This window comes from Myodes glareolus, chromosome 22 (genome assembly GCF_982192425.1).
Source record: "Myodes glareolus chromosome 22, mMyoGla1.1, whole genome shotgun sequence".
NCBI classification, from domain to species: Eukaryota; Metazoa; Chordata; class Mammalia; order Rodentia; family Cricetidae; genus Myodes; species Myodes glareolus.
The window spans coordinates 48,068,340-48,094,574 of record NC_142047.1 but is presented as its reverse complement, the minus strand read 5'-3'; the positions used below and the strand labels follow the sequence as shown (position 1 = coordinate 48,094,574).

At 48.7% G+C, this 26,235-nt stretch overlaps 1 protein-coding gene across 1 annotated transcript in view; it reads right to left on the bottom strand.

Annotated features, from left to right (window-relative positions):
- The window catches only part of Cdh13 (cadherin 13), a 969,028-nt gene that overhangs the window by 415,051 nt on the left and 527,742 nt on the right, over window positions 1–26,235 (bottom strand). Inside the window, exon 5 of the mRNA XM_048437368.3 lies at window positions 19,394–19,546. Coding sequence (XP_048293325.2) covers window positions 19,394–19,546 — 153 coding nt within the window. The remainder of the gene's footprint in view (window positions 1–19,393; window positions 19,547–26,235) is intronic.

Genomic DNA, 26,235 nt, shown 5'->3' with positions numbered 1-26,235 from the left:
TATTGCTCAGAGAGACTAAGCTCTCAGTCTGCGCCCATTGGATGTGCAGCTTGTGGGGCAGGTTGCTCGCTCTGGTCCTTAGACTTTCACATGCACATAGACTTCATCACTAATGGGTCATCATATTAATTCAACAATGCCGCATTGTCCCGCCCTGAGTCCCAGTCTAACTATCAACTTCTAACGCCCCTCATCCCATTTCTGCTTTGCTTTCCACAGCCAAACTCTGCCTGGAAGAGTTAAGTGGAAATTCTAGAAATAAACAGGATGTTTTAAGCTGCCCATGCTCTTTTTCTGAGGATGTGGATTGTGCCTCTGTCCAGTGTTTCCACACTGTATATGTTGCCCACCAGTCACTCAGATAACTCGGTTATCTGATCTACTATAGCACATTGCTATGTTTGGGGTTCAAAAAACCCTTATTTTACTAACTAATAGCCCTGGAGTACAAAAGTGGCAAATGTGGGGGGCTGAGAAGGTTGCTAGAGAGTGGTAAGATGAAGAGAAAGAGAAGAGATGGCTCCCACAAGCCATCATAGCCTGCTGTATAACTGTTCTATTTTATCATCAGTTATTGTAGTTAATTGCTATTGCAGCTAATTACTAAGTGAAACCTGCCATGGATATGCACACACAGGAAGGCAGTATAGCATTCCTAAGGCTGGGCACTGTCTGGGGCTTCTGGAAACACTGTGAGGTCTGAAAGGCAAACTCGGTGGGTGCACGGGGAAGAGGTTGCTGCAACAATAAGGTGGGGTTTTTGCAGCAACCCTACTTTGTCACTCTGAAGCACAGTGGAACCCAGATTGCTAACTGCACCCCCCAGCTCTGGGCACACGTGGAGTCTTAGCTGTGGGCGGGGACAGTTCCGGGACGCACCAAGTCTTGCACAACTGGTACGAGGCACCCTTTGCAGACATGGTGCTTGGCAGCCAACTCTGAAGATGAAATATCAGAGTCTTGACTCTATTAGTTACTTTCTATCCAGTGTGGTGAGAGCTAGCTGACCCCCCAAATGCCACAGTATCCACAATCACCAACTGGAGGAAACAGTAGCATCCACCTCACTGAGTTCTGTTAAGAAGGAGAACAACAGGCTTGGTAGTTCTTAGCTCATAATGTTTGTTTGTGATCATCATCATCATTACAGGATGCCTCCCTTTGAGGCAGAAGAGAGGAGGAGAATATAGGGAAAGGAAGGTGGGTAAAACGAGAAGGCCTTAGCCTTTAGAGGTGGACACCAGCAAGGCTAGGCTTCTCTTTCCTGCTTGGTCTAGAGGCATCCTCATCCTCAGACTCCTTCAGCCGCAGTTTGCAGGAAGACGGTCCTCTAAAGTGAGAATTTTCTGGAGTTGCTTGCAATGCTGTACCCCAAACATAAGTGCTGCCGGTTTGTGGGGGCCCTTCCCGACCCCGACTGCTGATCTAACTCCCCAAGGTGGCCATGAACTTTGCAACTGACTTGGGCAAGTTTGCCCTGCCTAAGCAAACGTTGAACTAGCCAGTGTGTGGGTAAATGGGTTGGGGGAGGCAGAAAACAGACTTGCCCTTTGTGAATAAACACCTCCATCAGAGGAAGCGGACCAGTTGCCACGTCAGTTTGTCTTCTTGGCTGGAAATACAAGCACCACGGAGAAAGCCTCCCTGTTATTCAGCTAGGGAGCATAAGCCAGCATGGGGTTCTCAGCTTGGTGGGTGGGAAGCAAGGCTCGAGACAAGTGGTTCTTCCGGGGGACTGAATTATTAGTGTCTTTGGGTGTCTAATCTCTGTTCGGAAGGGGCTTTCTCCTTTCCCCTCACACAGTCATGACAAAGTACCCAGACGGTGGCTCACTAACTTCATCTCCTCTTCTCATTCATCTTTTTTATTTCTAACTTGAGTTACTAAGTCACCGCTCCCCCATCCCCCTGTAGCAATAACTTACACCCGAGTGCCTGCAGGTCCCCAGTTACTGAAGCCTTCCTTTATTTCTCTTAAGAGCATGGGCAGGGCTTTTTTCACAGTGACATGACAAGGGGGCTGTGTGGAGGGTGGGAGATGACGCATGGGGCCCACCCCATCACTGGGTCATGGCTTGGATGGCTTTTCTGGAGCGTGTCACTGGGTAGCTAATGAGGGCACTTGGCAGTGACTGGTCATCTCTCAAGTTAGAATCCACGATTCACTTTAAACCCAAACTCCGCTGTCAGCTCAGGTCAGAACAGGATGCCCGTGTCAGTCAAAACTACAGCAGAGCAGAAAAGGACCTCCCATCTCTAGCACACCAGAACCAACTCTCCGTGACCAAGCTGTGGCCGTGCCGGCTTCCTGTCCACAGCGGCATATAATCAGAGCCTTTTCTGTGTGGTGCTAGAGTTTCCAGCCAAGGTAGGCAGGTGTGGAAGTGATCTCTATCCTCTAGCTATGCCTGTTTCCTCTGGAGGTGAACACATGCTGCTCAGTAGAATCATGGAATGAGAAGACCAGTACAGTGAAAGGATGCTTAAGGCTTTCACACACACATACGCACATAAACATACATGTACAGACACACAAACATACATTCACACACACAAACATACATCCACACACAAACATACACACATACATGTTGCAAGGAGAGAGGGCCTGCTTTTCATCCTAGCCACCTGGCTAACTTAACCCCCAAAATAATCACACAGAAACTAAATTCATTTAAACACTGCCTGGCCCATTAGTTCTAGCCTCTTATTGGCTAACTCTCACATCTTGATCTAACCCATTTCTAATAATCTGTGTAGCACCACGAGGTCGTGGCTTATCAGGAAATATTCTAAGCAGCGCCAGTCTCAGGCAGGAGCTTCATGGCGTCTGCCACTCTGCCTTTCTTCCCAGCATTCAGTTCGGTCTACTCCACCTATCTAAGATCTGCCCTATCAAAATGCCAAGGCAGTTTCTTTATTAAATCAAGGAAAGCAACACATAGACAGAAGGACCTCCTACACCACACACACACAAATATACATGCCTACACCATTGTGCACACATATATGTATGTACACATGCACACACATGCATACACACATGTACGCACAAACACATGCACACAGAGATTATTTGAATAAGCTGCTGTCCAAAAGACTACAGCCTTCAAGAATGTGAGATAATAAACTCAGAGGGCCTCCTCAGCCCGTCTAACCTGGATCTGACCTAGAATTAACTGAGGATGGAGAGAAAAACCCCAACACACGATCATGGGTGTTTTCTAGGTCTCATGTCAAGAAAAGTCATCTCAACAAAGAGTTGAGCAGCCCAAACTTTGACAAACAAAGTCCGGGGCATTCTTCTGCTCACACCCTCTGTCACACATGTAAGACAGACATGGTCTTGGTAACTGGGACCCATGGGGAGGAAGCCCAGTCTTAGTGAGCAAATGGGTAGTGGTACAGGAGCCCCTGGGACTGTGTCGTACTCCTCTGCCCTCCTGTGAGGCTGAGCATCACTCCATCTGCCTGAGCTCTGCCAAAGTGTCAGTGGATAACAGTTAATTTGTTAGTATCAAAAAGTACATATAATGTTTATCCACCATGCAATGCATCTCCCCAGTCCCAGCCATGGGTTACTTTTCTCTTTCTCTCTTTCTTTTTTCTTTCATTTAAGATACAGTCCCTCTCCATAGCTATGGCTGTCCTGAAACTCACTGTGTAGACCAGGCTGTCCTGAAACTCACTATGTAGACCAGGCTGTCCTAAAGCTCACTGTGTAGACCAGGCTGTCCTGAAACTCACTATGTAGACCAGGCTGTCCTAAAGCTCACTGTGTAGACCAGGCTGTTCTGAAACTCACTGTGTAGATCAGGCTGTCCTGAAACTCACTATATAGACCAGGCTGTCCTGAAACTCACTATGTAGACCAGGCTGTCCTGAAGCTCACTATGTAGACCAGGCTGTCCTGAAACTCACTATGTAGACCAGGCTGTCCTGAAACTCACACAGATCCACTTGCCTCTCTTTCTTTGAGTGCTGGGATTCAGGTGTGTGCCATCACAGCCAACTATTTTTTTTTCTGTTTTTAAGGTGTGGAATATTTCCACTTAAACGAGGCTCTCAGCTACAGGTCTCTGAACTATCTTTGTGGTTTATTTATCCGTTTTATGTGAATCCATGGGCACCACATGCATGCAGGTGCTCTCAGAGGTCAGAAGGGGGTCAGATCCTTGGAATTGGAGGTAGAGGTGGTCGTGGGCTTCCACACACATGCTGAGGAGTAAACCTGGGTCCTCTAGAAGAGCAGTAAGTACTCACGACCACTGCGATCCTTACTGTTAGTTTGCATTGTGAGTTCTAAAGGAACTATCGGGGTTTTAAACGCATCCTGAGCATTTCAAAACCATCAGGGAATTCTCATGTGTACACAGGTGTGTATATATGAGCATGAGTGAGCATGTTCTCGCATGTGTGTGCTGGGGACAGCTCTAAGCATTGCTCAGCTCTCTGGTTTAGGCAAACGGCTTGGCAAAGCTGTTCTATATTAACACTCGAATCCTTCATGTAATCAGGGAAGTGAGTGTCCATCCCCTTCAGAGACTGGCGCGCACGTCTACGAAGCTCAAAATAAGCACGCCTGAAATCACAAGTTAAATATCTGAAATGCATTTAAATGCAAATTATTTCTGAACTTATCACAAAAGCTATATAAAGTATCAGGAGATTGAGCTGCAGTTGAATGGTAACAACTCATGACTCATCAGACAATATCCATTTGGAGATGGCTTCCTCTTTGCATTTCACAGTGAGCCAGGTTGAAGATCTCAAAGGCGGTGAGCTATTAAAAAGTAAAAAGTGTCTCTGAGTGAGGCACATTCAAACATATATCCTCAGTATGTGCATTAACACTTAAAATATAATCTGCGTAAGTGTGCCATATAGCTGCAAATTGTGTTTCTGAATAATATCTACATAATTTTCAATAAACTAATAGTAAATTTTCCAGGTCCCAGATACCAAAGAAAAATGGCCTTTGCTAGAATTAGTTTTCCCTCAGGAGTGAGGAAACAGAATCTATCTTCTGTAATAGGGAAAATTAAAAAAAAAAAAATCACCTCGCAGAATAGAAAACGGGCATTGGCGAATGATGCTTGGGCCATACTACCATGGGCTCATCTCTTGAGTGTAGGGGAGCCTGGGATTAGAGTAACAGTCAGTCAGAGGAAACATGGCGTGGTTAGATGACGTGCACATACAGGATGACTCTGAGCGTTCACTGGTGGCTTTTATTCCTGTTTACACCAGGATCATACATACTATAGCTTCCTGAGGCTCAATCCTTCCTTAGGGCGAGGGCTAGCCTGTGTATCATAGGATGTTTAGAAACATCTCGGACATTTACCCACTGAACATCAAATACATCTGTGACTCCTCCACACTGGCCAGTAGAAATCCAGAGGTCACCTACTGTCCCTTGCAGACTGGCATTGCTCCCAGCGGAGAATACGAGTCTACAGAGAGCAGCCCACCTTTCAGGGCCGAGTGACAGATGGAGTATGTGGGAAGTAGGCTCTGTGGGGACAGAGTGGGTTTGTCCTTTGGGTCTTCCCCTGCTTGCTTTATAACCACCTTCATGACAGATCCTGAAACCTCAGCTTCTCCACATGAAAAGCATACAAAAATGAGCTCCCCCTTCAGGCTCTAAGGTTAGGGAAGGGGCAACGCTAACATTATGTTCACCCTCAGATTTCTCCTGTCTAGGAGTGCTTAGCACTGAAGCTCTGGTTGGGGGCTCACTGAGCATGCCTGAGCAGTTAAAGTGTACCAGGCTCTGTGTTGTGGTTTGCTATTTGTATTGTTTTCCTTTATGATCTTCTTCTTAAATTTTATTCATTTCTTTGAGGATGTCATATAAATTATTTAGGTCACCTTCATCCCAACCACTCCCTAACCCCTCCCAACTTCACTAGAGCAGGAACTCAGCCTTCTAGGCACCTGCACCTGATGTCTTGTGCCCTCCTTGCTGGGTAAACAGTAGCTTAGGGTCAGCGCTGGGTGGAACACTAGTTGCTGCTAGCCCTGAGTGGTCACATTCCACGGTGTTGTCCATGGATCTCTGGTGACCAGATGCCCCTTGGGAGGTTTCTATCTGAGGCTCACCTTGTGCACAGGTGCCTGCCTTAGGATAGCTCTAAGTAGATGTGGCTTTGGACCTAAATGGCGTATATGCTAGTATATGCCCAGCCACCAGCAGGGCCACACACTAAGACTTTACACCCTTTACACTGAGAAAACATTTGAGAGACTCCACGGTTGGGGAGAGCCTGGGTGTTCCTACACTGGCAGGACAGTGTCAGAGAACCTGTCTTAGCGATCACTACCCCTGGTCCTCAGGAGGAGGAACCACAGGCTGGCCCTTACTTGTTCCTCCAGTCCTTCTCGTCCTCTATCTCCCCATGAGTCCCACAGGAGCATCTTCCCTTCGCTTTCAGTCCACTGAAAGAGGAAATCAGGGATGGAGCTCAATCTAGAGAAAGGGTCTATGGAGTGATGAGATGGTGTGTGCAGATTCTAGCAGGTCTGTGCTCCCCCAAATGCCATCTCTATGCATCCTCCCCACCCAGCTCACATCTAATGAACTAGATGAAGGTCAGAGCCAGGGAGGCGAAGGTGTGCAGAAAGAACCCAGCAACTGGTCAGGGTGGATGATGGTCACAGGGGTCATCTCTGCACAGACTCAGTCCACGTTCAGAATAGGACGCTTGTCCTCGCTCCCCTTCTTTGACTTCCCCAGAACCACTCTGCCCCAGTTTACTCCCAAATGATGCCACCCACACTGCCTGTTGCTCCCAAATACTTCTTTCCTCAACTTGCTACCCACTGGGGTAGCTTCCTAGAGACAAGAGCTTACCTGGAAACAGGAAGCTGAGTAGGATGTGGGTCAGGGAGGAAACTGCTAACGGATGTGATACTTTTTCTGGCCTGACTCGTGGGTTCAACCAATATGGGGAAGACATCTTCCCAAACCTACTTCCTTGCACAAACATTTATTCTAACAATACAGTTCCTTTTATCTGGGACCCCAAACAGTCTGACTAACAGCCCCAGCTTCAGGTGATACGGAAGAAAACACTGAGCAGGAGTGACCGAGACCTCAGTGGACGTCACGGTTATGCTCTGCACTAACAAGAGAGAGAGAAGGAGGGTAGTGCTGTGTGGAATGCTCATTGCCTCATAGACAGCCTCTTGAAGCCTGCCATGTGGTGTTCTGTCTCAGGCGCACCTCTATACTGTTCTCCTCCATGGCATCCTGTAGTTAGCCTGGCCAGCATCGCCAGACAAGCCTCACTCAGTCCAGTTTGCTTTAGCCCGATTCCAGCTTCCGGATACCCGGTCTTCAACTCTGAACGAGGCTCTACCTGGCTCCATTTGCAAGAGGCGGAACGCGCGCCCCCGAGACACCCACTCCGGTTTCTAAGTCTTTTCTGGTGTCTTTCTAACATGCTGAGAGAGATGCACTTGGCAGAAAGGAGCTGGTTACAACCGACATCTGCATCTTCAGAAGAAACCAAAAGAATATGGAAATGGCCTCTTGGTGCCTCCCACCTCACGGCGAGGAATGATAAGCCCTCTCTATCTCAAGATCTTCAAAGGCATCACAATCAAAGGAATCAACAGCGAACAGCTCTGCCCAACCCTGCACACCAAAGTGAAACTCTGGAGTTCTAAAAGAATTTTTTTTCCTCTTTTTTTTGGCCTAGAGATCCAGCCACGCTAGCTGCAGAGGACCAGCCAACACATAAAACACTCCCTGGCCCTCCCCCGCGGGGCTAGCAATAAAAGACAGCCTTCTGGGCTGAGCTCTGGGGAGGCGAAGATGTTTCTCTGCTCTCGCAGGCCGTGGGTTTTCAATAAATGAACGCATTTTTGAATTAATTTCTATTTCATAGCAATTTGAACGCTATTGTTGACTTGCTCAAATAAATTGTATCATCCTGAAACACAAATTGGATGCCACTTCCTTCCCGAAAACCCCGGAAGACCTGAGGCATCTCTTGGAATAAAATCTAAGCTCCTATCTTACCTTGCAAGGCCTGTGTGATGAACCCCTCACAGGACCTGCCGCTGTCATAGCCACACTGGGAGCTGGGGTTAACCCCATCATGTCCCATGTTCCCTGGTGGAAAATGATTTTTGTCTGATACATGTCACCCAGGCTCTGGAATCCCAGAGATTCAACTCACTGTCTCCTGTCTTCTTCACACTAAGCACAATGGCCCCTGTGGGGCTCTACACTGATCACGGGAGCTTTCTGCCTGTGGTCCTCACATCTGTCCTCAACACAAGAAGTGTTTGGCTGAATTAAATGCCTCAGAGCATGCCCCCTCCCCTGTCTTCTTCCCTACCCATGATTCTGTTTCCTGTCCTGAGCGCCCTGCCTCATCTCATTGATAGCTGTGTGCACTTCTCTGAGGTGACAGGGACTCTCCAACAGCTTCCTACCTGGGTTTCTTATTGCTTAAGCTTACTTCTTTTTCTTCCTTCCTTCCTTCCTTCCTTCCTTCCTTGCTTTCTTCTCTCTCTCTCTCTCTCTCTCTCTCTCTCTCTCTCTCTCTCCTTTCTTCTTCTTTTCCTCCTCCCCCTCTTCCTCTTCTTCCTCCTCCTCCTTCCCCTTTCCCATTCCCTTTCTCTCCTTCCCCTTCCTCTTCCTCCTCCTTTTTTGTTTTAAATTTTGCAGTTCTGGCAAAGTGCTCCATGAGTTTTGTCCCCAGTCCTGCTTACCTCCTTTGAGTAGATATACAGCTCTCATAGCCTCCTGAAGTCAGTTCCTCTGCCTGATCCTTGTTGCAGAACAGAGCAGAGAATGACAAATCTAGAGGGAATTACAACAGCAAGCCTAGGATCTCACTGTGGTGGATGTGATCATAGGGCTCTTGCCCATTCGAGCCTCATAAATACCCGAGGGAATGGGCCTGGACTGTTCTCAGCCTTGGGACTAGAACCTGCAGCATAGTGCTCTATTGCAGTCCTGATCATAGGAGAAAACTGACCAGTCTTGAGCCACAAGCATGGAGACAAGCAGGACAGTGAAACTCATGGCTGAACTGAGATGCCTACCTCTGCAGAGGGCCCTCAGTGTCAATCACAGCCTTTTCCCTGGGTATTTCCCTGGAGACTCACGGCTGACTTGGTAAGGGCCCTTCAACAACAGCAGTGTCTACACTGCAGGCCAACTCCCACTACCATCCCTCTGGGCTACGGGAAGAGCATCACTCTGGAGATCCCCCAAAGTCTAGCCCTTCTCATGCTGTAGCTGCCCCATTTGCAGGGGTCCTCTTTCTAGCTGAGCTAACCTCTGACCTCAACCCCACAGCTTAGATTCTTACCCAGTCTTTTTATATTAGTCTAAGTAGCCTCAACCGGTCTAGGGTCTAGGAGAATCTCTCACAAAAATAACCCCATCATTTTCTTCCCTTCAGGTTCTCAAATGCCCTTCCAGAGCATGAAGGGTTTGAGTTTGAGGCCACTACATCTGTCTGGTCTCTTCTGCTCCTCTCTTCCCAGGGCACAGTTCAGGTCCCTGATCTGCTCGGTATCACACAATCAAAACGGGAGACACGTCATGCATACCGATGAAGGCAAACAGTTGCCGGCTGGGTGGTGGCAGCTGGGATGCGGGTTCTGTCTGCATATATATGTAGGACCTAGTTCCAGTGGAGTGGCCACCATACTTGTTTTCTAGGGATAATCAAGTATCCGTGACATATTTGGAGGGACGGAGTAAGAGAAGTTGGCAAGCCATTTCATTTTTCTTATCTGTAGATTGAGATGTAGGCTGGGCAGTGTGGCTTCATGGATCTTCAAGATCTGATGTATCACAGTAGCCAGAAGATGTTTTAAAGCAGCTGTGGGGTAGCGGAAAGGGTACCGAAGGTAATGAGCTTGTTACACAAGCTTGAGAGCCTGAGTTCGAATCTCCAGAACCCATGTGAGGGTGTCTATAATCCCAATCTACAGGGAGAAGGGAGGTAGAGACAGGAGAATCCTGAAAGTTGTGGGTCAGCTGGCCTGGTGTACATGATAAATAACACCCTAAGGTGCCCTCTGACCTCTACAGACTTGCGGTATTGTACACTGACATCAGATACACCCAATCACCCAGCAAAGCTGCAGCCATGATAAAGTCAATCATACTGCAGTTAGGCAAGGGAAATGAGAAAGACAATCGAGTTACCCTGGCCTGAATTTGATCTCTGAACTGGTATGGAGTCCAGAGTGCCTGCCAGGATGCTGACATGCAAGCCCCAGGATGGAGGACGGAGTGAGGCTGAAGGACACAGCTTCTCTCTCCTGTCACCAGGAGAGTCGAGCCTCTTACAGGAAACCACACTAATGAAATTCAGAAGAAATCCATTTCCACAGCCCGGAGTGAGGAGGCAGCTTTGCTTAGTGAACCAAATACATAATCAGCCAGGAGCCCCTGGGCAGTCTAATCCAGGTGTGTGGCTGCTGCGGCGACAGAGCTGGTTAACCTCTCCATGCCTCAGTTTCACCAGCTGCGCCCAGCAGATAAGGCCGAGGCGGCAAAATGAATGCTTAGCCGCATGGGGAGCCTAAGTGGAGAGAGTCCGGTGGAGGTGCTCCCAGGAGCTGGGGTGGGGGGAGGCCTCAGGCACATAGTGAATTGCTTTTCCTTAAGCATCCAGAAGATAACCGCTCATTTGTTTATCAAACTCTCTTTGCCTTCTATTTTTTTTTTTTAAGTGCGTGTGTCTAAGGAGACCTAGAGACCTAGAAAGCAGTTTTCTTCAGCTAGCCACTGAGAGTCGACAGCGCAGAGAAAGGGGAGAAAGGATGGTTTTTCTCTTTATATATGTTAGAAACCCGTGAGTTACCTCATGTGACAGTCTCAGCTCGCCTCTGTGACAGGTGTCACTGTCCTTGTCCCTAAGCGTGAGCACACTGAGGTGTAGACGGGTAACATTAACTCAGTGCTTCTAAACATGGCTTCACAGTAGCATACCCTGTGAGTTTTATGAGCACACCGGAGCTTGGTCACACTCCAAGACCTTCGGACTTAACCACTTTCAAATGTGGCTTGAGCACGTGGGGCGGGGAGCTCAAAGGCTCCCCAGGGTGATTCTTTCCCCAGCACATTTGAGAGCTACAAATGCCACCGTGAAGGTCACAGATCTTTCAGGTGGAAATGCAGGCCTTGCTGACTACAGGCCGTTTCCTCCTATCAAGTTATCTCCTGTGCCGGCTTCAGTCTTCCGAAGATGCCTTCATCTCTGGGCCCAAAGTCTGCTTTCTATAAAACAAGCAAACGCTTGGGCCTGTGGCATTTCCCAGGCATCTGATGTCTAGACAGGGATGGAGCGAAGAAACCTGGGACACAGCTGCCTTGCTCTCAGGAGTCTCTAAAACGACAAAACACTGCCACTGTAAGGTCTGTGAGCTGGGTGGAGGGGTTTTCCGAATCCAGAGGGTAGCACTTACTATGTCCAATAAGCGTGGCTAGGCAGAGGACAGAACCAGGAATGACGGCGGTGCAATCGACTCAGAGCTCACCTTCTGCGGGTGAATTACCAAAGCAAATAGGCTGTAGGGGTTCAAATAGGAACTGCATGTATTTGTGTGTGTGTGTGTGCGCTCATGCATGTGTGTGTGTGTGTGTGTGTGTGTGCACCTGTGTGTGTGTTTGCATGTGCCTCTGAGAGGGGTAAGCGTATTTTCCCCTGAGTGTGTATGTGCCTGTGTGTAGGGTGTGCGTGAGCGTCTGTGTGGGAAGGGGTACATGTTGATGGGTGTGTGAAGATATATTTGGGGGGCCCAGAAGCCGGTCTCAGTTGCTCCTCAGGAGCCACATGCCTTATATTTGGAGACAGGGTCTCTAGCTGGGATCTGGGAGTCCCCAATTATGCTAGGCTGACTAATCAGGGAGCCCCAGAGATCTATCTGTTTCTGTCTTTCCAGTGCTGGGGTGACAATCGCGTGTCACCACGCCTGGCTTTTTCTCCCGGTGCTAAGCATCAAATACAGATACTGACGCTTCGGCAGTGAGCATTTAACCAACAGAGTCGTTTCCTCAACTGGAGCTCTCTCAGACCCATGTTCTAGAGGACGTTCCAATATCACTGGGAGGGGCATTAAAATTCAACGTTTGGAACCTGCTCCAGTGTTTATGTACAGTAGATGTGGGCCGAGACTTCTAACTAGATCGCAGGTAATGATGCTGGTTGGGGGACGCACTTTGATGGCTTCCCTGACAGGTGAGCCTGCCAACAGAACATTGCTAACATCTACCTGTGCAACTGCTAGCTGGGCCCTGGTATCCCCTTTCCCCTCTATTTCACCTACGTGGGGCTTAAGCTGTGTGGTAGTGGCTCCCACTGGCAGACACTGACTGAGTGCACACCCACTTAGAGCTTTTGCACCCTCAGGCCACGGTGCTGCGATCATTCCCATTCGAAGAAAGAGAAAAGCGGAAGCTGAAATTCAAATAATGTCCAGGGTGACAAGAGACGAGGATGCCCATGAAATGGGGAGTACTCCATCTTTCCCTGCCTGCAAGAATGGAAGTTTCACATGGTTCATCGGAGAGCAAAGTCCAGGTTTGAAGCCTGGTAGGTCTGCCCTCAAAGCCTGGGACTCAGCCTGAGCCGTCGGTACCTTTGCACTCAGACTGCTCCTTGGCTGTGTGAGCTGCTGGCTGACGGACCGCAGGGACAGGAGAAGGTGGGATGGTAGATATGGAACCGTGTGTAACGACAGATGACATAGCCGTGATCCCAGCACTAAGCAAGCAGGAAGACGCACGAATTTGAAACCAGCCTGGACTACAAACTGAGACTTGGCCTCAAACAAATGAACAAATAAACAAATGAACAAAAACCAGAATCCCAGGATGGGAGACACGTGCTACCCCAAGTGTGGCTCTGTCACCTACCCTATCAGCTACGTTGTCCATTGACCCCCATGAGAATCATTATAAACAATACTCTAGATAACTCTCAGGCTTGGATGCACCTGTACCTCTCCAATGTCGTATGATCATCATTTAAGATAGGTCTATTTCCAGACGGAAACAGCCTGCCACATGCACGCATCTTTTGCCTAATTGTCTTGGGGTCAGGCATTGGTTGGTAATGAGGCAGAGACCACGTGACTGAAGACAGACAGACAACAAGGAAACCTGAGTGATGGGTGTACTCCACTTTTATGGCCTTGTTCATAACCACAGACTCAGAACCTGGCCAAGAACTTGGCTCCAGGAGGAAATGGAGGGTGTGTTTGATGCTTCCATGTTCTGAGTCTCTGGTTGTTCGAATGAGAACGGCCCCCAGAGGCTTGTGTATTTGAATACTTTGGTCCCCAGTGGAACTGCTGGAAGGATTAGGAGGTGTGGTCTTGACTGGAGGAGGTGAGGGGTATCACTGGGAGCGGGCTTTGAAGTTTCAAAGATTTCCACCCTTCCCAGTGCATGCTTTTAGCTCCTTCTTGTGAATCAAGACATGAGCTCTCAGCTGCCACCATGCCTTTGTTCTGACCTCATGGAGTCTAACCCTCTGACATCAGAAACCCAATTAAAAGCTTGCTCTTATACGTTGCCTTAATCAATGTATTTTGTCACAGCAATAGGAACGTAACCAAGATGGAGCCCGAGATCCCAGATGCCCCTGCTGCCTGTGCTATACACTTAGTGCACTGTATTGTCCCACTGACTGGCTGGCTTTGGCATCACTGAGGAGTCTCACCTCTAGGTTCCTGTGTGAGAGTGTTTCCAAAGAGTGTAACTGGGAAGAGAAGACCCATTTAAGATGTGGGAATCACCATCCCACGGGCGGGGATCCAGCACCGAGTCAGCGAGCTGAGCGCTGGCATCCATCTCTGTCTCTGTTTCTTGACTGTGGATGGAATGTGACCGGATGCCTCCCATGCTTTTCCCAGCATGATGGAACTTACCTCCTCAAACTGTAGGTCAAAATAACTCCTCTCTTCCTTTCTCAGTCGCCTGTGTCAGGTGTTTTGCCCCAGCAATGAGCAAAGCCACTCACACAAGCATCAAGCTCGTATTTGTGAAGTTAAATGAGATAATCGTAAATAATTATGGCGGACCCTGGAAAACCATAAACGTTCATGGAAGGCTGGTACCGACGTCAGTATAGCACTACGTCTCGGGAGCCCCTTTGGTCTCCAGCCAACTTCTTTATTATCAGTGAAGATAGTAAACATTCTTTATGTGCCAAGGACTATAATGGTTTGGATGTAAAATGCCTCTCAAAAGCTCACACGTTTAAACCTTTGGTTCTTCAGCCGGTGACGCTGTTTGGAGTGGGGGATGCTAGAGCCTTGTTGGAGGAAGTGAGTCACCTCTGGCAAGACTTGAGGTTTCACAGCCCAGCCCCCACTTCCTATTTCCTTCCTACTTCCTGGCTGTGAGTTGTGACCAGCCTGCCTCTTGGGACTTTGCTTCCTGAGGCCATGTTTTTCACACCCAGTGGAATGACTCTCTCAAACAAACCCCTTTACTCTTAAGGGGCTTCTTGTCGTGTGCTTTGTTGTAGCAACAAGAAAATTAACCAATAGGAGATCTCAGGAGGTCATGGATCCCAGGAGGTTGTCAGGATTCAATAGGTACACATACAATTAGTTTCCATCTTCCTTCCAGACACTCCCCTCCCCTCCCACCCAGTTATCCACGCATCCCCTACCATGTGATCAGAATGACATGTACCACTGACACTGATCGGCCATGCTTCCTGTCTCGCCTCACACACCCCATAGAGACTGTTCCAAACCCTCCACTGGGACCGCCGCCCCCCCTCCACCTAACTGACTCAGTCTCCCACTCCATTCCTGTCTTCCCATATTGATAAATTCACAGCCAGCAGGTTCCATTCACAGTGAGAGAGAATCATTACCACCCGCTAATATTTTTATAGAATTTCATAAACTTGGTCATTCATGAATCATTTACAGTACTTTATTCCAATGAAGAGTTCACAAATCACTCAAACACTGGCAAAATGCATAATAATGAGTGATATTTCAGGAGGCTTTGCATTAATATGTCAGCTCCCAATACTGCAAGAGCTAAATTATTTTTCTAGGTGCCACTTCGGGTCAGAACCACAGGAAGCCCTTTTGGGCACTGGGGCAGGGGATGGTGGTAGGGTGACAGTAAGTCACGGGACAAGATGGGACTTAAGTCATTGATCATACAACCTGTCGGACCCTCTCTCTCGGCCCAATTTGGATAGATCCTAGGAAATAGAATACGGAATCTGGATCCGATGTTGGGGGTGAAAACAGGAAGAAAGGACTTAGGAGCAAGACTTCGGAGCTGTTGTGAGACTGGTATGGATTCTGAATCTAATACGCAGTGGCTGTGAGTATTAGATTGGTATCACCTTTGAGTATTAGGTTGGTAACACCTGCTTCCTTTTCCCTCCCTTCCTTTCTCCCTTCCCTTCTTCCCTCCTGCTCCCTGCTTTAGTTCTTCCCCCTCCTTCTCCCTCCATCTTTACTTTCTCTCTTCCCCCTCTCTCCCTTTTGCCTTCCTCTCTCCATCCTTCCTACTTGCCCCTCCTCCCTCTCCCCTTTTCTCCTTCCTTCCTTCCCTCCTTTCCTTCCTTACAACTGAACCCAGGGTCTGAGCCTGCTAGGCAGGTGTCCATACCACTGAACTGCATCTCTAGATCTCTTTCCATGTTTTTATTTGAGACAGGACTGTACTGGATTGTCCAGACTGGTTTTGAATTCAGTCTGTACACTAACTGGTCTCCCTTGTGGTTTTTCTGCCCCAGCCTTTTGGGTACCTAGAACAATAGGAGACCCACTCTGCTCCTTGTTCCTGGAGCTCTTTCTTCTTCTGTCTCTTGTGTGCGACAGATAAGAGTCTGTACATGAAGAGGTTCTAAGCTGTCCACTGTGCCATGTTTAAAAATGGTAGCTTTCAACACCGGTGTTCATCTAGCGTCAAGCACGGCTGTTTCTCAAGTTGTGACAGAGCGCTTCTGGCTGGATTTGGGGCGGAGGATCTATTGGCACATGGGCCCGTGCATGCACATGAACAGTGTTATTTAACTTGGAAACAAACAACAGCTATATTAGAGCAATTACGATGTCAATACACACACCCACACATTCCCGGCTTTTGAAGCTTGGGAGAGGAGAAGCGAAAGTCTGGGTGTGTGGAGACTCTGGATGCATGCTTTAAAGAAGCTTCTCCGTTCCCAACCACACCGAACGCCACAACCAGAGTGGATCTGGCCTCAGTCTAAGACCGGAGGTTACTTCCAAAGGAAGTTCAAAGTGGGCAGGAAGTACCCCTTCCTTGTGTTTAAGGACAACCCCACGATAGTCCCCTGGCTCCTCCTCAAGGGCGAAGGCCGCAGAAGGGAGACTGAAAAGAGAAGCCGAGGTGTGGGGGGCAGGGCGTGAGAACCCAGGCTGCCAAGGCTGCATGCTTCTGTAAGAATCAAAGGTGACAGTATTGCCATTGTTCTACCCTCATTCTCCTGGGACCAAAACCCATTATGCCCAGTAGCATAGGACCTGCTGGTGGATGGGGACCCTAAAACACACCACCTAGTTCTGGGAGAGGCTGTCAGCTGGAGTTTCTGGCACAATCAAACCAAGGGACATGGCTGACCTTACTCTGCCTGATGAACCAAGCCCTAAGGGCTGCTGTGATTGCCCCTTAAAGTCTCCTACCTCCATGGAACTTTCTGACAGTTCCTGGAGATGAAGGCTACTGCCGCTTAAGGAGAAGGTTCACACTGAGGTGGGCCAAATATGTCGTACCCAGAGTCTTTCCCAGGATATTAAAGGTTCCCAGGAAGTGATATTCTATAAACGATTTCTAGATCTCACAAATATCAAATAGGTCACGAGGCCTTGGATAGCAGGCCTCACCTCCTATTCATTAATGTCTGTAGGAGGCAGCCCAGACCCCTACGGATTCTCATTCCCCAGTCTCGCAACCTGAGCTCCCAGGGTGAAGGCTCTTCCCGGCAGCTCTCTTTTTCTTTATTTAATATTCCCTATCTCTTGACTCCCCTGGAGTCACCCTAGCTATGGATTCAGCCTAATATCGCTACTTCATGAAGGAACAGCAAAACTACCACTCTTGTTTAAGATTAGAATGGAGTGAAGCTTTGCATTTGCCGGGTGTCAACAAGTCAAATGTGTTAGAAAATGACAGAACTTAAAATGCTTAAGAACATTCAAGAAAATGATGTTCAAGAGTAGCTCTGATCTAGGAGAACCTGCTAAGTGCTGGGCATTGTGCCAAGCGTTTGCAGAAGGAAACCCATTTTTGCCTTGTATGAAGAGGCACCTACCACCCTCTGCGCGTTATAGAAAAATAACAGCAGGATTAGAGAGGGTGAGGGTTGTCCAAGCTCACGTGGCGCAGGAGGAAGCATGGAAGCTGAGGTCTGGATGATTTTGTTTTTGTTGTTATGGTTTGTTGGTTTGTTTTTGATCCCTGAACTCTTAGCTACTGAGCTCAGAAATCAGATTCACCATATCCTGCCTCATATCTGAAACGCCACCTATCTTCCATGATAGGCCGGAGGAGGGAAGGCAGTGCCTATCCATGGTCTGGTGCTGGTGCTAACACAGGCCAAGTCGTCGCTGCTTATTGCCACCACCACTGCGGGCCTAGCATCAACCTTTTACAAAAGCCAGACTTCCTGTTGGTTCACACAGCTCATCTTTGGTACACAGGGATGGGAGCTGCCCCGTGTTCAGAAAAGACCCAGAAAGTGCTCAAAAAGACTTCTAAGTGGAGGCATCCATCTTCCTGGGACCAAGACCCAAGAACCTTCTAGCAGGTGGGGACCCCACAGCACAACACAAGGCCAGCAGTAGCAGACGCCTCTCTTGCCAACGGTCTGCCATCTCTTTGCTGAAATTCATGGTGAACAAGGCAGGTGGGCAGGGAGTCAAACTCAAAGTGTATATCCTCAAATGCAACCACAACACCGAGTTTTCTCCGCCTCTTTTGTTTCCTTCTCCCCAGCTCCCCCTTCCTTCCTTTACCTTTTCACATAATTTTAATCAATGGAACCGTTAGTATATAATACTGACAAAGAGTACAGACTCAGGAGAAGTCCACCAAGATTAAAATCCCAGCCGGCAACACCCACGAGGTCTGTATTCACAAGTCAAATGCGATTTCTTCATTAGAAAATAGGGCGGGTACCAAATTTACTTATGAACTATTCTGAGACTTGAATTACACGAAACAAATTACATGCTTAAAACTGGTCCTGGCACACAGAACTTTCAGAGAGTACGTGGTTTACACAGCTGCCATGGGCAACCACAGCAATAGCATTGCCTCTACCATTCCTAAGGAGACATCCATTCTAGGCCTTGATGACTTTTATACGTTTCTTTGACTTTTTCTTTAACCGTGGCTCTAAAGGCACACCTGTCCTGATCCGTGTCAAGGACTACCTAGCGAGCGAGAACATCGTATGTTTGCCTTCTGTTTCTGATCTTGAGTATTCCCACGTGACTGTCACTTCCACATATTACTTCCTCACAGATATTTTAGGGTTGACCTTCTATTTCTGTGTGTGCATACACTTGCACGTGTGTGTGTGCCTGTTGCGTGTGGTTGTGTATGTGGGGTGTGTGCATGTAGTGACTGTGGAGGTCAGAAGGGGGCATTGGATCTCCGGGAGCTGGAGTTATGGATGGTTAAAGGTTGACTTTCTATTTCTGTGTGTGCATGCACTTGCACGTGTGTGTGCTTGTTGCGAGTGGGTGTATGTATGTGGGGTGCATGCGTGTAGTGATTGTGGAGGTCAGAAGAGGGCATTGGATCTCCGGGAGTTGGAGTTCTGGATGATTGTGAGCCGCTAGACATGAATGCTGGGGTCCAAAGTCAGTCCTCAGAAGGGCAACGAGTGCTCTCAGTCCCTGAGTCACCCCTTCAGTCCCCACTGCAATATTTGAAATGCTGCAGGAAGCTGCTTTCCTAAACACGCTGATGTCAACCCCCCCCCCCCCGCCCCGCCTCACTTCTCGCTGTTCCACACTGAGGACCATGGCCTACATTGTGCAAAACTGCACAGACCCCTTCTGATTTCATCGGGATAAATGTCTAAAGGTAGGATTATCTGAGGGGTTGCACTGATCACCCATCAAGTCTCTGAAAGCCAGACTTGGCCTGAGGGCTTTGACCTCCTCCGAGATGCCCCTAGTATTACTCTCACTGGTCTTCGCAGCAGAAGTCTGACGCAGGCTTGGGGGCTCTGACGATGAGCTAGGTACCCCTCACTGGTACCCTCTACTTTAGTTCTTATAGAAGCACCTCAAGCCACACTTTTGTGGGTTTGATGAGGCACAGAAATAATTGGATCAGTGGAAGAAATCGCTCTGCCAGCTACATCTTTATGCACAGGGTGAGCAGATACCCAATACTCACTTGGTAAGTAGCGATTGTTTCTCTGTCCAGGGTCCGTGTCACGGAGACGCTGCCCGTGTTCTCATTGATTCTGAAAATTCCTTTAGGTTCTTGATCCACTCCTTTCCCAGTGAGCCGGAACTTGGACCCTTCAGGTCTATCACTATCAACTACCTGGTCGGAGAAACAGAGTGACAGTTAAGACACTCCGAAAGACACAGAGACAGCCCATCACAGACGCCCCTTGACCAGTCCACTAATCTCAGGTGCCAGCACAAAGCTGCCCGATGAACCAAGAGTGACTTTGCCCCCAAATAGCATCATGGTTTAGCTTTGATTATACAAATGGTTGTGGTTTACACTGGGGAAGTTTAGCATTGCTGCGGAGACCAGGGTTGATGGAGCAAGGAGGACGGTGCCAGGAAGTGCACACAGGAACTTGTATTATTTTCAATGGAAGAAGAATTGGTTTTCTCTGCAAACAAGGCTAAGTGTTGGTAGAAGCCATTATTCACCAGTCCCACACTGGGCAGGCACTGGATAAGGTTACTCCTTCGTTGCTAGGACCACCTACTCCACCGCTCCCCTGGGTGCCAGGCTTCTGCTGAGAGAGGCTTGTGTGATTGTTTCCTTTACACTTCAGACAGTCTATTTAATGGATAGAACAACAGGGAAATAGTATTAAGCAAGCTGGCTGTGGTCACTGTCTTACACGGCTGAAAAGAGATTCTGCAGACACCATTGTGCAGCACTGCCCTTCACGATTGCTGACCTTGTTTGGACATCTGAAGACTAAGTGCAGACGCTAAAGACAGAGGCTGGCAATTCCGAGCATGAGGGACAGTAAAGACAGAAGCAGCTGGCATGCGAGGGGACGCCTAGAAAATTCCAGAAACAGAGAGTCTCGAGCACACTCTGTGCAGAGGAGAGTTGATGGAAGGTAAGGGGAAAAAGGGGATCTTTTATGGCATGTGACGTTGTGCAGTCAAGGAGAGAGCTGACATGATACTGGTACAAGCTGGTTCTGTGTCCCGCTCGGGTCCATATCTCAGGTCACTGTCGTATCAAAGCTGCCAATGCTAATTTGGTCATAACAACACAGTTTAAAGACCACGACTGTATTAGATAGGGGGGAGGCACAGATAAAAGAGGGATGATGTGCGGCCAGCTGTAACTGCTTCACAAAGAGCAGGTGTCTGGTTACCTCAGCACCCTCCAAGGGCAGCTCAGTAAGTACCAAGCCTGCAATTCTGCACTCAAGCACCAGGTGGCAGTGGTGCCTAAGGCAGTCCCAGCATCATGGCAGATTACTAGGCAGGGCCAGTAGAGGCACATCAAGACAATTCCATAAAACGGGTTTGGTTGCTTTGCGTTTTCATTATTTTAAGATGTTCGTTATTGAAATCTACTTAAGGTTTTAATTAAACACCAATTATCTCTGTTTGAGTTTTTAAGATTAATGGAAAATAGGATCATTAATGAGAAGACGTGATTTTTTTTTTTTTTTTTTTTTTTTTTTTTTTTTTTTTTTTTAGATGAAAAGATGTTTTAATCCCGATTGCACTGGAGCTAACCCACCACACAGACCTTTCCTGGACCCCCATCCACGCTTAGAGACTTCAGGATGTCAAAGACCCACAACTTCTCAGGCTTCCCATTGAGGCTAGGGTCTACCATATTGTCCAGCTGAGTACCAGTTGAGCAAACAGAAGCCTGTATTCATACAAACATATCACAACCCTCCCTTCAAACACAGGTCTTTGCCTCTATGGTTCCCAGTTTTCAAGGGGCTTAATGGGGATTATCACTAGGGGTGGGGAGGGAGGTTGAGGATTTAAAGATACAGTATAGTAGGGCATGGCACTATAATTGCAGCTTCTCAGGAAGCTGAGGCAGGAAGATCTCAAGTTCAAAGCTTGACTGAACCACCGTGTGATTTAAAGACAGCTTGGGGACTTTGGTGAGAGCCTGCCACAAAGTAAAACTTTGAAAAGAGGACTAGGAATATATGTCGATGGAATAGTCTTTGCCTAGCAGGGTTGAGGCCCTGGGTTCAGCCTGCACTACAAAACCCCCAAACTAAAAAGCATAAACGAAGCACACAGATGGGGCCTGATAAATCAGAGCTAAGCACTGCAATTCCAATAGCAATAATTGCAATAAAATTACGCTGCTACTCACGGGTGAGATGGATCCCTCCAGGCATAAAAAGCTTCTTAGCCATAATGGAAAATGAAATCCACTTTTTTTTTTTCGAGACAGGGTTTCTCTGTAACTTTGGAGACTGAACTGGAACTAACTCTTGAAGACCAGGCTGGCCTTGAACTCACAGAGAGAACCGCCTACCTCTCCCTCCCGAGAGCTAGGATTAAAGGTATGCACCACCACTGCCCAGCTAAAATCCACGTCTAAAAGGACAAACAGATTTATTTATTTATTTATTTATTTATTTATTTATTTATTTATTTATGTAAATTCACAAACTTCTCTGGTTCTGGAAATGACTGTCCTAGCAAGGTGGATGGGACAGCTGCACCACTTGGAGGCTTCCTGTTATATCACCCACTCCTATGTGCATTCACGTGCTTCCCTTTCTGGCCCTAAGCCCACCAGAGAAGGTTAACCGGGAAGTCAGTCTGAGCAAATGAACACCGTGTCCTAAATCTGCTGGGGTGTAACCCCTTCTGAGGTGTGGCCCTGGTTCTATGGGCCTGCCGCACGCTGACTGGGGGTAAGGACCCACCAGGGAGGGCCTTTTTTGTTTTCTGTTCCCTTCTTACCCTCCTTTGTTCAGAGAGGGTGGGGGCACAGAACCTCCTAGAAGAAGAGAAGCTCAATGTGCCTCCTGGGGCAGACATCTCCACAGCAAGCTGAACTGGAGACTTGGAAACTCTCCTGGGGAGGCTTTCCCTTGTACTGATAAGGTCAGGGTCACTGCCTCCTTCTCTCTCTGAGATCTTGAACCACTTGACCTGACAGAAGCAGAGTTGGCAGAGAGAGAGGGACCTGTTTAATAATAAGTGGCTGCTGCTGGATCAGAAGGACTTATTCTCCAGGGGCACAGCAAGCTGCCAGTGCTGGGCCTCAGCTTAGCATTGCTCGGGGCTCTCTCTCTCTCTCCCTTCCTTCTCTCCCACCTTCTTTTTTCTCTCTCCTTCCTTTCCCTCTCCTCTGTAGAACCCTGCTTTTTAATCTATGTGTGGAACGTGCCCCAGTCCTCAGGGCTGTGTGTTGAAGGAACACCCACAGCCCGGTATAGTGTTCCCAGAGTACTGAACCCCAAGGAACACCAGCCCACGTGGAGGGCCCCGTTCTATTAACAAAAGACCCTTGAGCGGTGGTTCCTGGTCAGCATCAGCATGCCCTGGAGTAGGAGGATATGTCTACGCCTCCTGTCCTGAAACCCTGGCCCTGGAGAGTCCCACCATGCCTTGATCCCATACCCTGGCCCTGCAGAGTCACACCATGCCTTGCTCCCATACTCTGGCCCTGGAGAGTCCCACCATGCCTTGCTCTCATACCCTGGCCCTGGAGAGTCCCACCATGCCATGCTCTCATACCCTGGCCCTGGAGAGTTCCACCATGCCTTGCTCCCATACTTTGGCCCTGGAGAGTCCCACCATGCCTTTCTCCTATACCCTGGCCCTGGAAAGTCCCACCATGCTTTGCTCCCATACCCTGGCCCTGGAGAGTCCCACCATGCCTTGCTCTGATACCCTGGCCCTGGAGAGTCACACCACGCCTTGCTCCCATACCCTGGCCCTGGAGAGTCCCACCATGCCTTGCTCCCATGGTGACACTGCTTCATACTCAAGCTTGAGGACCAAGCACCGCTCTGGCTTCTCCGGAGAGACTGCTGCCCCCAACACACATACTCTCATGGAAGTGGGTTCCTGCTACCGCCTTCTGGAGACTTCTTTTGAAAGTGAGTTAGGTCTCTTTGTCACCTTCCGTTTTAAGCATAATGATAGCAAATGCTCTTCAAGCCGCTTCCCAGGAGCTCAGTGAAGCAGAGTGGACGTCCGTTCACACCATACCCTGCCATCTCCAGCTGTGCCATAGGCACGTGGACTTGTATGAGGTCAGAGAGAAAAGCGTGGGAATGGGGGACACTCTTCAGGGGAAACTGGGCACCTCTATTCAGACTCTAGCTACCTGATGCTGCAATGGGACATGGCAGTTACGGAATTCACACTTGAGAACCACAAGGTTGATCTATTGAAAGAAAATTGGGGGAAAAAAGGAAAAGAAAAGAAAGAATTCTTTACATTTTCAAGTGTACTTAGGATTTATGTTGGGCTACATGGGCTGGGATCCTAATCGGACTTTGCCGGTACACTGAAGAGGAGGGTCAGGTCCCTGACTCAAGTTGGGAAGCAAGCCTCATCTTGGTTGAACTATTGTATCTTGAAAAGAGTTTCGGGGAGAGGAGAGAGCTGGGGTGAAAGCTGGGGCGGAGAGAGCTAGGGGCCAGAGCTGGGTCGGGGGAGCTGAGGGGAAGCTGTGGGGGAGCTGGGTGGGAAGAGCTGGGTGGGGGAAGCTGGGTGCGTGAGGGGGGGGCTCATGAGATTTAGGATCAGAACAAGCTTCACCTGGGAAAGCTGGAACTTAGAAGACACACAAGGCCCCCTCAGAAGGATAAAGAAACAGAACTGCTCAGGAGCAGATTGACCAGCTGGGCTGCCCTGCAGGAGATTCTCCCATCTGCCCAGCTGCCTGCAAGTTCTGCAGACAGCTCCAGGGGTCTGCCTTTTGAGAGCCATCACCCACCTGCCCTGGGGTGGGCTTTTGGACATGTGGCCACCTTTTTAAGTCTATCCCTCTACAAGCAGCCCATTACACTTACTCCTCTTAGTCATCCTACTAGATTCATTGGCTCTTCAACGTTGTCAGTTCATCCTCTAGGTTTGGTAGATGTGTGCTCACATCTCCCCCGGAGCGTCACAGGGCACTTATCCACTGCTTTGGGTGGCTTGGGATTTCTGGGCCACTGGTTGGTGGCACTGAAGCTGCAGAAAAGTGTGATGTACAATGCATGTGGCTCTGAGCCCGGGCTTCATCTCACCAGGGATGTTCACAGCTCAAGAATTGCCGGATTGTCCTTACAGCGCTGCACAGGGCTCCTTTAGGTCACTCAGGTGTGGCCGCCTGTGTCTCCCCTCCCTCTGACTCAGTCCTCTGGCCAGACTCAACCCTGCGGGCCAGCCCCAGCAGCTGTTCATACCCGCTACTCCATGGAGCAGGCTTGCAATTAGCGGACTTTGCCCATTACCCTTTGTAATTCAACAGTTCTCTGCACAGCGGGATTTTTTTTTTCTTTTCTTATCCTGGAATTAGAACGGGAAAAAGTCGATGATGAGAAATGAGGACCCCAGGGGCCAACTTGCTAGAAGAGCCTGGGAACAGCATTCAAAGTCCTGCTGCTTCCCTGGGGATAGGGGCTTCTGGCTGGCTGTGCGGGTGGGAGGAGGCAGCTGGATCCAGGGTCCTGACATCAGGACCCTCCGTTTTTCCCTGCTAAGGCTCACTCTCATGGCCATTGTGACATCAGGTGTGTATTTAAGGCACGGGCTTTTGGTGTGTGCCTGTGTTATGCCTGTGTGTGCATATGTGCACTGTGTATGTGTGTGTGTTTCTTTTCTGTTTTTTTTTCCTTTAAGACAAGGTCTTATTGTGTAGCTCCGGAGCCTCTACCTTGCTTCAGTCCTCCTGTGTCTGCCTCTAAGTACTTAAATTACAGGCATGTGCCACCACACAGAGGTGTAAAGGTCTGCTATGTGAATATGTGAATTCACACACATACATAGGTGGCAAATTTGAGTGGTTTTTTTCATTTTACAAGAATTGGGTTCTTATATATAAATGATTTGACACTTCTTTCTCCCGAACGTGCTTGGCATGTATGTGTACATGTGCACACGTATATACCATTTTGGAGAGGGATAACTTTAGACCCACAGCAAGGCTGTGCAAAGAGCCTACTGTTCCCATGCACCTGCCTGAAGCTCTGGCTGCCTGGAGGGAAGAATGGTAACCCTCCAGGTGTGTGCCCTCCAGTGTCATTATTGCCTTGCTTCGGATCTCCTCTCCCACCGCTGCTTTTAGTGAGTCTGCTTTAGAAAGCATATTCATTGCATGTATTGGTTTAATGTGTGTGTGCCCACGTGTGCCACAGCACACGTGTGGAGGTCAAAGGACAACATTCAGGAGTTGGGTCTCTCCTCCTTCCTTGGGTCCTGGCGATTAAACTCAAGTTGTCAGACAGAGGGCGTGTATGTCTACCCACTGAGCCTCCCCGCTGGCCTGTTGAATGGGATTTTAGATAGCATATTCTGTTGAGTTTAGATAGCATATTCTGGTGCCTCCTCACTGGCTCACATGCTTTTTGGTTTATTTTTGGTTTAATTGTACTGAAATTGATTGTCTTGACTTTGCATTCAGAAAATGGACAGACTGTCTCAGAACTATGTAGTCAAAGTCCTGGATGTCAGCTCTGTCACGGGAGCTCCTCGCTGGACCAGTTCTGACTTCCGTCATCAGATTCTTGACACCACCCCCTGGAGAGGTATCTGCTTTTTGTCTGCCTAGAAAAGTAGGCAGCACACAGGTGTTCAATGAGTGCCTGCATTAGGCTTTAGTGGCTATTAGAGCGTCTGTTAATGGGCTTCTGTGCTTCTCGGGTCTCTCTTCCCACTGCCTTGCCCAGATATAGCAATAAGGATCATTCTAAACACAAACCAAGTGTGGCCAGGCGCGTGCTCAGGTCAGCACTTCTGCAACTACCCCGGCTTTCGGGATCAATGCCCAGGGCCCCTCCCAGATGCGTCTCCATCTGCTTCTCCAACCGTGATCTGTTCTCACTC